The 11808-nt window shown below is 59.0% G+C and overlaps 1 protein-coding gene across 1 annotated transcript; it reads right to left on the bottom strand.

Moving 5' to 3' along the window:
- Positions 1-243: 243 nt before the first annotated feature.
- SLC35E4 (solute carrier family 35 member E4) lies at positions 244-6763 on the bottom strand. Its single transcript, XM_027566300.1, has 2 exons — positions 6088-6763; positions 244-1222 (listed from the first exon to the last, which is right to left on the bottom strand). The coding sequence occupies exons 1-2, from the start codon at positions 6704-6706 to the stop codon at positions 789-791; spliced, it is 1053 nt and encodes a 350-aa protein (XP_027422101.1). The 5' UTR covers positions 6707-6763; the 3' UTR covers positions 244-788.
- Between the last annotated feature and the right edge of the window lie 5045 nt (positions 6764-11808).

The raw sequence follows: 11808 nt of genomic DNA on the forward strand, positions 1-11808 counted from the left end.
GGGAGAGGCCATGGGGCTAGGCCTGACCTGGTCCCACAAGCAGTGTGGAGCCACAGAAACCATGTGTTTTAAGAGATTCCCCTCGAGGCTGTAGGAAGATGGTGTGAGGGGTCAGAGCAGCGGTCTGGGTGGATGGGGGGGCTGGCCAGGCCCCAGTGAGGGTGGGAGCAAGTCCTTGTTTCTGGGTGGGTGGATGGTGTGCCTGTGTTTCCTTGGCCGCTACCCCGAGGAATGACACAGGTGTACAAGCAAAAATAGTTTATTTGAGGACGGAAGACCCAACGTTGTGGGGCCCAGGGCTGAGGCCACAGCAGCTGCCTGGAGTTGGCACAGACAACCCCCAGCTCCCTAGGTAAGCCGAGTAGCAAAGCTGCTCTTCCCTGGGCCCCCTAGCTGCCTCCCCCACTTCCTGCAGGAAGGATTGTGCGACCGCCAAGAATCATTGCCATCATCACCACCATCACCGTCAGAACGTTGGTGAGGTTCTCCAAGCTTAGCCAGCAATTTTCAGCACAGTACTTGACCCTAATCGTCGTGAGTCCTCTGACAAGCACTGCGACCGTGCCTGGGTGCACCATCCAGCGGTGAGTGGGGTCTGTGATGAGGAGAGGCAGGCAGGGACAGGAGCCGGGGCGCTCTAGGAGACCCCATTGCAGCCTCCACAGCGACCCCGCAGGAAGACCTGTCTCCCCCGACGGCCCCAGCGGCTGCCTGCTCTCCCGTGGCCATGGGCCAAGGCTGGATTCGGGCCAGGGCAGTCCCGCGTGGTCCCTGTGCTCCCTCAGGTCTCAGAGACCCTTACCAGGCTGGTCCCTCCACCGGAATCCCCGGCGGGCAGCCCAGGAGGCCACGAACTCACAGTTGTGGTAAAGGAACATTCCAGAAAGGGTGAGCGCCACGCCCACATAGCTGAGGGTGCTGAGGCGGCTGCCAAACAGCAGCCGGGACAGGACGAGGTTGCCCACAACGGTGAGGTTGCCCAGGACGTGGACCGTGAGGGCCGAGGTGAGGGCCAGCAGGGAGAAGCTGGCCAGGTTGTAGAGCACGGACAGGAGGCAGCTGAGCAGGACACAGGCCCAGAGGTGGCAGTCGGTGGGGACGGGCGGCGGCGCCACGCCGGCCTCCAGCACCAGGGCGGCGCCAGCCAGCAGGCAGAAGCTGGGCAGCGAGGTGGCGTACAGCAGGGTCACCGCGTCCAGCTGCTCTTCCTGCAGCAGGGCACCTGAAACCAGGGCAACAGCCATCAGCACTGGGCTCCAGATGACCCTCTGCGAGGCCAGCCTGCCACGACCTCCAGGAAGCCTGCCCCAGCCCCTCCGGCGGAACGAGGGGCTCCGGCTCTGTAACGGGAAGGTCAGACCACCTGGGTGGTGACCTGGTCCGCTCCTGGCCAGCTGTGACCTGGCCCTTAACCTCGGGAGGCCTAGGTTTCCTCACCTGCAGAGTCAGAGGATAATAAAACCTTGTGCATGCTATGTCGCTTCAGTCGTGTTCGACTCTTTGCAACCCCATGGACTGTAACCCGCCAGGCTCTTCTGTCCCTGGGATTCTCTAGGCAAGAAGACTGGAGTGGGCTGCCATGCCCTTCTCCAGGGGATCTTCCCGACCCAGGGATCGAACCCAAGTCTCTCCCGTGTCCCCTGCATCGGTAATCGGGTTCTTTACCACTAGCGCCACCTGGGAAGTCCCAATAAAACCTTAAGTATGCAGATTAAAATAATGTACATAAAGCCCTTATCAGGTAAGCTTCGGTCAGTAAGCGTAAAAAGATAGGAGAAATAAGCCTGTTATCACTGACTCCTCCCACAAGCTGAAACAATAATCTGTGATATCCCACTGATGAATAAATGTGAAAAAAAAAAATTTTTCAGGGGTTCTCCAGGCCCTGGAGAAAAACATCCTGGACTCGTAACCGCCTTTGAAGGTGCTGAGCCAAGGGGGCCCAAGTCTGCTTTCTTGGCGTCGGCCATTCTGGCACCCCCAGCCCCACAGTGTGGCTCCCACGTTGCTCGCTCCAGCACTCCCAGCTCTGCCATGTACTAGCTATGTGGGCCTTTACGTTACAAGAGAGAGAGTTTGAAAGCAAGGTCACGTTCAATCACTTGTGACCACTGGGATGACAGGCACAACAAGGAGGTCATTGTTGCGCCCAGCTGTCATTCACTGTGTGAGCGTGTGTGTGTTTTGTTTTGTTAAGATTTTTTTTTTAATGTGGACCATTTTTAAAGTCTTTATTGAATGTGTTACAATATTGCTTCTGTTTTCCGTTTCGATTTCCTGGCCAAGAGGCACGTGGGATCTTAGTTCCCCAACAAGGGATCGAACCTGCACCCCCTGCACTGAAAGGTGGAGTCCCAACCACTGGACCGCCAGGGAGAGTCGCTGTCACTCACGTTTGCCGCAGATAGTTAGCACCTGTCACTACGGACGCTGGAGCTCGTCAAGACAAATCCAGGACACGGAGGAAACCTGGGGCTTTGCAAGGAAAGAGGGCATCCTAGCATCTTGCCCGTGTGTGCCCGTGTGTGTACACGTTACCACCCAGTCGGTTCACAAAGGAAGCAGGGCCCATCATAAAATCTCACGGGGCTGAGCTGAAATGATAGGACTTGCAAAGAGGCAACGGCGGTTTTGTGCCTTCTCCAAGCTTTCGTGGAGAGAGATGAGAAAGGTCTCCCCAGCCCCTCCCAGCACTCTCTCAGCCTCTACGCGTTTTCTGACACACACTTTCCAAAGAACCACAGAGGCGCTTACTCAGAGGCTATGCTTAGAATAGGAAATCTCATTTGTCTCTCGATTTCATTTTGATGTTTTGGCTTTGTTCTCTAGGCAACAGTCCTTCTGTCAAGCATTTCTAGAAATGAACAGATAACTGGAATGCCTCCTGTTCGGCTGCTCCAAATTTAGCACCGTTACGAGCTGCCTGTGGCCTACGTGTTCAAGGTGCAATCACTGGAAGGTGGTCAGGATTGCAGGTGAACTTCACCTTTGGCGAATTTCACTCTCTGAGAGGCAGGCAGGCAGGCCCTAACTTCCCCGCTCGGCCCCGTGCACCTGTTCTGTAATCCATCCAGCCCTCCCCCTCCCCCCACACACTGTCCCCTCCAGCCCAGGAAAAGAGCCAGTTACCCCACCGACCTGTCATCCGGGCTCCTCAGCGACCCCTCCCCTGCCTGCTTACCCCAAACCCCGCATTTCAACTTCTCCTCCTCCGAAGGCATTTCCGTTTCATCATCTGAACATGCCACATTTCAGACACACGCAGACTAACACCCTCTGGACGCCGTTCTGTTGGCTTCGGGCTTATCCCACCTCTGCTCCATCACGAGCTGTGTGATATCACACAGGTCACCCTCTCTCTATGCCTGTCCCCCCTCGGGAGCATGGGCAAAGTAACAACATGCCCTCACGGGGCCGTGTGAGGTGCTGAGCGCAGGACCTGTGCCCAGGGGCAACTGCTGCCCATGGTGGCTGTCATGACCCGCTACGTGCAACCCCGCTGGCTAACACCCGCACCCTGGCAGGGCTTGCGTCCCGCTCCCAGAATGCCCTTTCCTGCTCTGCCCGTGTGAAGAGCTGGGCACAGCATGGGCCCATAGTCAGGGCTCGGCTGTCACCATCACTGCCTGCCTCCTCCTCTAGGCAGCCTTCTCTGGTCTCCCCGAGAAGTATCCATCCCAATCACAGCTGTGCCCACCTTGGCTTTAGCCCTTCTTCCCTGCTTTGTGATTGTTCCTTCTGAGGGTGTCTCCCCACCAGCCTGAGAGCTCAGCGGATGGGAATGGGGTCAACCTGATGCAGGTGTGTGTAGCTGAGGACAAGTCTCAGCGCGCTGGCACCCCGTCTCCCAGCCTTTCTGTGAGGGGAGAGGCAGCATCACTCCTCTCCACGAGTGGCGCCCCCCCGGGCCTGCAACTGGCCCAGGAAGGAGGGGAGCTGCTGGGCACTCCTCGTCCTGGACTTTCATCCTCTGCTCCCTTGGAGTCTGCCATCAGGAAAGGAGCTGGTGTCAGTCACTCACATTCTAGTCTAAATTGGCCCTGGTGACTTTCCTGGAAAGTCTGCGAGTAGTAACCTCCTCTTGTCCAAAACCCACCTCATTCCTTTCCTCCAGTCTGATCTGACCCACCTCTGTGCTGGGCTCCCATCTCTGTTAGTGGGACCTCCAGCCTCCTAAGCTCTCTCCTTAGCATCCTGAGCCAAGTAGCTTAAGCAGCCTACCAATTCTTCCATCAGACCATTAATAAATTCACCGCTTAAGTGGTACCTTCCCTGCGCCAGGCCCCAAGTCAAGTGCTGGGGACATGGAGCTGCCCCAAAGCTAAGCCATGCCCTCCAGGAGCTCCTGCCTGGTGAGGGGCAGACAGGTAACCAAGTGGCTATAATATCAATACAAGGCACATGGAGTCCTGATGGGGGATGCAGAGGGCCCTGTGGGAGCCCGGAGCCAGCATCCAACCTGCCTCAGGGGCAGGCAGGTGACAAGGAGGGAGCTGGCAGAGCCGAGGAGCAGCCTGATGCCAGGCACCTGCCAGCCCCTGTCCGTGTGCCCGAGGCCTGGCCGGCCACAGCCTGTCCTGCTGGCCGGGGCTCTTCTCGGGTGAGGAGGCTAGGCCTCAGCAGGTGTGGTGTGGGCCTTAGGTTGGGGCCTTCCCAGCCTTCTGGCCCTGCTCAGGGCGGGGCACAAGGTCAAGTTTCCCACTGACTCATGCCCAGAGCTCAGGCCCCAGCTCTCAAGTAACCTGAAGGCAAAAATAGAACTGGGCTTTGGCCCTGCCTCAGGGCCCTGGAAGATGGGGACAGGGCCTCTGGGTCCTGATTCCAGGGCAGGCCTGAGCTCTGACTTCAACCTTTCCTGGCTGCAGGCTGCCCTAACCCCAGCCCAGTGCCCTTGGAGCAACCCTTTCCCTCTTCCAGGCCTGGGTCATAGGATCTCAGAGCCACAAGGGAGGGAGAGCAAGAAAGTCCTGGGACTCTATCAACTCTGACCTCCTCCATCAAACACATAGGGAGACTGAGGCCCAGACAAGATCCAGATCCGCCCCAGGTCACCCAGGAATTATGAGCCCATCTGTGGCTGGAACACAGGCCTCCCTACCCTGAGTAGGGGCAGAGACAGGGTGGGGGCTGTGACTCAAAGAACCCTCAGTAGGACAGGCAGGAAAGTGATCTCCACCCTCCAGCAGAGTGATTTCTCAGGGTCTGGGTTTGGAGTCTCCACTCTACCCTCTGCCCAGAGCCCCCAGCCCCCTTCCACCAGAGCTAAGGTCCAGAGTCACATGGACCAGGATTCTGGTCCTTTGGAGCTGTGTGACTCTGGGCAAATCATGAATTTCTCTGGGTCTCAGTTCCATCATCTGTAAAATGGGGATGAAAGTAGTGGTTGCCATGACAACTCAAAGTGAACACCCAGCATAGGGCCTGTTACACTGCAGTTCCCAGAAGACACCGCCCTTCCCAGACTTAGCAAGCCCCACTCCTCCGCCCCTCTTCCAAATCCTGCTTTACCATCTTGCCCTCTTTCTCTCCCACCAGTTCCCACTGTCAAGCTGGGTCCACAGTCTTATGCCACATCCCTAGGACAGCACGGACTCTGCCTGAGTGAAGTGAAAGTCGCTCAGTTGTGCCCGACTCTTTGGAACCCCCATGGACTGTAGCCCGCCAGGCTCCTCCGTCCATGGGATTCTCCAAGCAAGAATACTGGAGTGGGTTGCCATGCCCTTCTCCAGGGGATCTTCCCCACCCAGGGATTGGACCTGGGTCTCTTGTATTGGAGGCAGATTCTTTACAGTCTGACTGGGTTCAAATCTTGCCTCTGCTGCTTACATGGCCCAGGGCAAGCCCCTCTACGCGTCAAATGGGGACAAAACCAGCTGGGCCTCTAGAGCCTAAGTTTGAGGCCTGGAAATCACTGAGCAGTTGGCCCTTTCTGAGCCTCAGTTCCTGCCTCTTCCAAAGCCACATGCCTCAGTTTGGTCATCAGTAAAATGGGATAGCAGCCATACCTCCTCACAGGGTTCCCCAGGCCACACTCCCACAGTCCCACCCGGGTCCCCACCTCCTCAACCAGTGACCTAGGTTACTCACTCTGCTGAATGGACTTGAGGCCACGGAGGCAGGTTGCCGCCAGCAGGAAACCGCAGCCAGCCGGGGGTGTCCGGAGCTCTCCGGCCAGGCTGCAGGCGGCCCCCAGGCAGAGCGGACCCATGGCCGCAAACTGCAGTGGGTGGTGGCGCCGGCCAAGCAGCAGCGCGGACAGGGCCAGCGTGATGAGCGGGGTGGTGGTGGTGGCCAGCTGTGCCAGGTCCAGCGGCACGGCGCTCAGGCCCACGTTGCCGCAAGCCATCGAGGCGCCGAAGGTGAGGCTGAGCAGCAGCACCTGGCGGCGGGTCTGCCCGGGCAAGGGGCGCCGCGCCCCCCGGTGGCAGGCCAGCGCGGCCGCCAGCATGTGCAGCGCCGACAGCAGCAGGGGCCGCCCGAAGCCGTGCACCGTGAAAATCCACTTGTTGAGGCTCGACATGCTGGCTCCCGCCAGCAGCCACACCAGCGCGGCCACGGCCACCCGGGCCCGGCCAGGCCGCCGAAGGGCCTGCGGGGTGCCAGGGGGCCACTCGGCGGACCCGGCCCACCGAGCGCCGCCAGCCACCTCCACTGCCTCGGCAGAGGTCATCCTGCCGTCATGGTGGTCCGGCGGGCAACGGCACATGGGTACCAGTAGGGCCGCGGCAGGAGGCCGGCTCCCCGGTGACCAGCTCTGGGCCACCAGAGAGCCCCACCTTGGCCCGCCCCGTCTCAAGCAGGTGCAGGCACAGTCTCTGGCGCCCAGCCTGCGGCAGCGGAGGTCCAGGAGCCGTGCGGTGTCCTCGGCGCAGGGAGACCAGAGCCCAGGTCGCTTCAGCTGGGATGCCAGGCTCTCTGGTGTTCAAGCCTGGCCTAGTAAGCGCCGGGCACCTCTGCCCGTGCCAGGCGAAGTCTCCACTCTCCTCCCGCCCGAGTGCCCACGCTACGCTTAGACGGAATCCTCCATCCCTTTTCTCTTCGGTCCAGTCCCCGGGTCCTCCGGCTAGTTCACGCCAGGCCTGGTGGGGGGCGATCCGGGCTCCCGCGCCGGGTTGGTGCCGGTGGGTCCGGCTCGCTGCGTCCGACACTGCCCAGGCCCAGCAGCGGGCAGACGCGCCGGCCCCGCGCTCCGGCCGGTGTCACGCGGCGAGTTCGGCTCAGCTCGGCTCCCGCAGGGCCTGCGCTGTGGCTCCGGCTCCCGGCGGCTCCGGCGGCAGCACCGGCGGCAGCACCGGCGGCTCCCGCCAGGCTCGGGCGGAGAGCGAGGCTCCGCACTCTAGGCCCCGCCTCCGCGGCCGCCCCACGCGCCCCACCCGGAAAACTGGGCCGAGCCCGGGGGCGCCACCTCGGGTCAGGCCCCGCCCCCGGAGCCGGGAAGGCCGTCTCGCCCCGCCCCGACACCGCCCGCTCGGGGCTCCTCCTCCGTTCGCAGACCACCCCCGCTAGCCTGTCTGTCCTCCTCCCCGCATCAGTCGGGGATCAGGCCCCGCCCCACCCAGCGCCAAGGCAAGCCCCCAATAGGGACGATACCCAGTGGGGTATCTTCCTGATGAAAAACTCCTAACCTCTCAGGAGATTCCATCTTCAAGAACCACCCCCCCGCCCCCCGCCCCAGGAGACTTCAACCTAGGACCAGTCTCCGGACCACCTAATCTCTGGCCACAGTTATCCCGTGGGACCTCAGCATCCAAAAGAATTGGCCCACTCGGCCCCTTAATGCCCCTCCCTCGCCCCTCCCTAACCCCAATCCCTCCTGCGTCTCCCAGCCCGGGGCGGGCCCCCCTCCAGGCAGTCAGAAGGAAGCTGAATCAACACGGCCACCCGCAGCTGCAGAAGCAGGGTCCCGCCGGCCGCTCTATCCCTGGCCAGCAGCCCCTGTCCCATCCCCTGGGCGCTCAGAACTGACTCATAGCTGAACTTTCCTGGGGTTCACCCTCTGCCCTCGCTGGGAGGACAGAGAGCTGTAGGTGGGCCGGGAGCCAGAGCAGCTGCCACTAAGCTTTTGCCCCTGCCCGGGTCTTGGTTTTCCCATCGGAACAGACGGGCTGCTCTCTGAGCTCAGGGCCGGGTAAACAGCACACCCCAGAAGCAGGACAATCTGATCGGAATTCCAAGCTCGGAACTCCTCTCTCAGCTCTGGAGTCCAAGTGTGCAAGGATCACAAGTGCCCACAGCCCGCTGTGAGTGAGCCCCTTTGCTGACAGCTTCCTCCTCTGTGGAGGCTCCTGTCCCCTGGGGCACAGTTCACCCCTAGCCTTGTTATCTGACCGGCAAGCCCTTGATGACAGCAACCTGTCTGGAGGAACGGGACCGCAAAGGGGGAGCGCTTAGCTCGGTCCATGGCGCCCTCTGGTGGTCAGAGTGCAGAATGGCTGCAGGTGTCCCCTAATCCCCATTGCAATCCTTGGACTGGAATTAAAACCCCCCAGCCCGGCCGTTGATTCATACCAGCTGAATCAGATACCCTCTGGTGTGTTCAGGAATGTGTTTTTTTCATTTTCCTTTGGTGATTCCGAGACCCGCAGGAGCCTGCAAATAGTCCATATTGTAGGGCAGGAGATTTCCAGAGAAAGGACCAAAATATCCAGGAATTAATATTTAGAGAGGGTTTCTCCAGGAGAGTTTGCAGGAGGGAAACTGAGCCAGCCAGGGGGGCAGCTCCCCCTGCCCCACATTTCCTGAAGAGGAGGAATCAGAGCCCCTATGGGTTAGATTAGTTTTGAGATTTTTGTCAGTTTTCCGTTAAGCTTCCTTTAATTAAAAAACAAAACAAAACAGCAATGAATTAAATGCAGGAGATCCGGTTTCAGTCCCTGGGTCAGGAAGATCCCCTGGAGAAGAACATGACTAAGTGACTTTCACTTTAGTATTTTTTAATTCATTCCATCCATTCATCCAATTGCTCAGTCGTGGACACGACTCTTTGTGACCCCATGGACTGTAGCCCGCCAGGCTCCTCTGTTCATGGGGATTCTCCAGGCAAGAATACTGGAGTGGGTAGCCTTTCCCTTCTCCAGGAGATGTTCCTAACCCAGGGATTGAACCCAGGTCTCTCTCATTGCAGGCGGATTCTTTACCTGCTGAACCACAAGGGAAGCCCTCAAAAATACTATCCACCCTCCCATCTTCTCAGAGCTGAGCCAGTGGGGAGTGGTAGGCAGTGTCAACACTCTCCAAGACTTCCACAAAGCCCTTTGACCTCCCCTGCCTAGTGAGAGGTGAGCTAAGAGGAAAGAGGATTGGTGGGAGGGAGAAAGCGGTACACCCTGGGGTGGGAGTGGGGGCAAGGGGGAGGGCCTCATGCTGCTGGGGTGGTAGGGGTGGATTCAGACCAGGTCTGTCCAGGTCCTGAGCCCTAGTTTTTAACCTGCTTTGACCTGCAGGCAGCAAGGCTCTCTACAGGATATTCCACTCGTTGAAGAATGAGGGGGTGCGCTTAGCTTCACAGAACACAGCAGGGGCTCCTTCGCACTCCTTGCCCCCTCCAAAACCCAGACCAGCCCTGAGGAGCCTGCCCTGCCCACAGGCTCCCAGAGCCCTCAAGTCTGAGTACTTTCCTTGGGGTGTCCACCCCCTAACCCCCATCCCTTAACCCCCTACCCCCCTACCCCAGCTGCTGCGGGAAGCAGGTGATTCGGCGAGGGACCCTGAGGGCACAGGAGGGAAGAAGCACCATTTCCAGCAACTGGGCTGCAGAGGCTGTGGGACAGGTCTCTGCATGTCTCCAGCCCAGTCACTTCGCTGCGGGGCCTCAGCCTTCCTGTCTGTGATCTGACGTGGGTTCACAGGCTTGATCCAAGGTGCCTGCCCACAGCTGCGGGTTAGGGAACATGCGGCGCGAGGGGATGTGGCTTGTCTGCAGTCACACAGCTCTAAACGTGGGTCAGACACGAACCTGGGCCCCATTCCCAAGGAGGGCCTCTGCTTACGACAGTTCTTTTTCTTTTTTCACTTTTTGGCCTCGACCAGGGATCGAACCCACGACCCATGCAGTGCAAGTGCAGAGTCTGAACCACTGGACAGCCAGGGAAGTCCCCATCAGATCCTTACTGTGGACATGACTGTCCTCACCCACCCCCTCTCAGGGTCCCTGCAGATGGAGCCAGACTAGACACCTGACCCAGTGCCCAGAAGTCGGCTGTGCTGGTCGGACCCCTCCCCAAGCTTTGGGACACAGGCTGAGAAAATAAAAGGGGGCTGGCAAACTTACCACGTTCAGAGGAAGCTGGTCAAGGGGGAGGCCAGGAGAGGGCCTGAGTGGGTGCGGGGCAGGGAGCCAAGCTTCCGGGCTTCCACTGCCCTGCCCCCACCTCTGCAGCCCTCACTTGGTGGGCTGAGCCTTCCCAGCAAACATCCTTTGATTGGAGCAGGATTCAATAGCTTCCTGCTTCTTAGAGCCAAACACACCCGACTAAGTCCCTCGGCAGGGGGGGGGGGGGAGGACCACATCCAGATCCTGGACCACCGAGGGTCCTTTACATCAACCCCCCACCCATAGCCTCGCCTGGGACCCGCCCCAGCCAGCACCCCCGCCATGGGAGGGGCCCTGGCTTCCTGGGGTGGGGGTGGGGGGCAACGAGGTGGTTCAGGGGCAAGGGCTGGGGTCAGTGGGTGAGGATCTTGGCTCTGCCACCCCCAGGCTGTGTGACCTGAGGCAAGCCGCAGCCCTCTCTGAGCCTTCACCTTACTGTGAAGGGGTCACAGGGCTGGTCCCCAATCCCTCTCTGGAGCACCCTTGGCCTAGATCAAGGCGGGCAGGGGGACCAGCGCTCTGGGGGTCTGGGCGTGGACATTTCACCTTGAACACAGAGGTCCTGTTTTCCTGTGGCTTTCAGATCCTTTGATGTTTGTCTCAATATCAAGGCAGTTTCTATTTTTTAAAGATTTTTTCTGATATGGACTACTTTAAAAAGTCTTTATTGCATCTGTTACGATGTTGCTTCTGTAGTATGATTTGGCTTTTTGACCACAAGGCATGTGGGATCTTAGTTCCCTGGTCAGGGATCAAACCTGCACCCCCTGCATTGGAAGGCGAAGTCCTAACCATTGGACCACCAGGGAAGTCCCTTCAAAGCATTTTTTAAATTGCCTACCTCCCTCACCTGCCCAGACCCTGGACTGGAGGAAGAAGCACGTGTTTAATCTACGGTGTTGCCGACTCAGTGAGAGTCACGGTAAAACCTGATGTGCAGGCAGAGGGTCCCTCCCAGGGACCTCCTTCCTAACCTTGGTGCAAGGGGGCTAACGGGGTGCCTCCCTGGCTAGAACCCCACTTTTCAGAGGGGAACCCAGAACCCAGCCCTTCCCACTGACAGGCAGGGTCGCCACCCCACTGGCAGCTGAGGCCCTGACCGTCCTCTGAGGAGAAGCTCGGGGGTCCTGGGCCTCCAGCTGAATTTGGACTCTGCCGTGTAATCCCAGCCATTGCCAGCTAAAAAGTGTCAGTCGCCCTCTGCCTCTACAAGGATTAAGTCACTAGCCACTGCAGGCACTGACCTTAACACACCCTGAAAGGAGTTCAAGGTGGAGATCGAGAACGAGGTACTCTGTGCTCTGGGAAAACCTGGAAGAACACGCCACCAGGTGGATATTTTCAGGAGATTTTATGAGCCTAATTCTTGCATCTTCTCATATCTGGAAAAGCACTAACATCAGTAATGGAGCCATCTGCTCCTTGTGGTCAGCAGTAACCTTCACAAGATGAGCAGGAAGCTTCTCCTAAAATGTGTGCTTGACCGCACATAACTC

Source organism: Bos indicus x Bos taurus, chromosome 17, assembly GCF_003369695.1.
Source record: "Bos indicus x Bos taurus breed Angus x Brahman F1 hybrid chromosome 17, Bos_hybrid_MaternalHap_v2.0, whole genome shotgun sequence".
NCBI classification, from domain to species: Eukaryota; Metazoa; Chordata; class Mammalia; order Artiodactyla; family Bovidae; genus Bos; species Bos indicus x Bos taurus.

Bases quoted from the DNA above. Each gene is read 5' to 3' on its own strand.
- SLC35E4 (XM_027566300.1), bottom strand. From the start codon at position 6,706: ATGTGCCGTTGCCCGCCGGACCACCATGACGGCAGGATGACCTCTGCC. The intron at 1,223-6,087 runs GTGAGTAACCTA...CCCTGGTTTCAG, and splicing joins CCTCAAGTCCATTCAGCAGA to GTGCCCTGCTGCAGGAAGAG.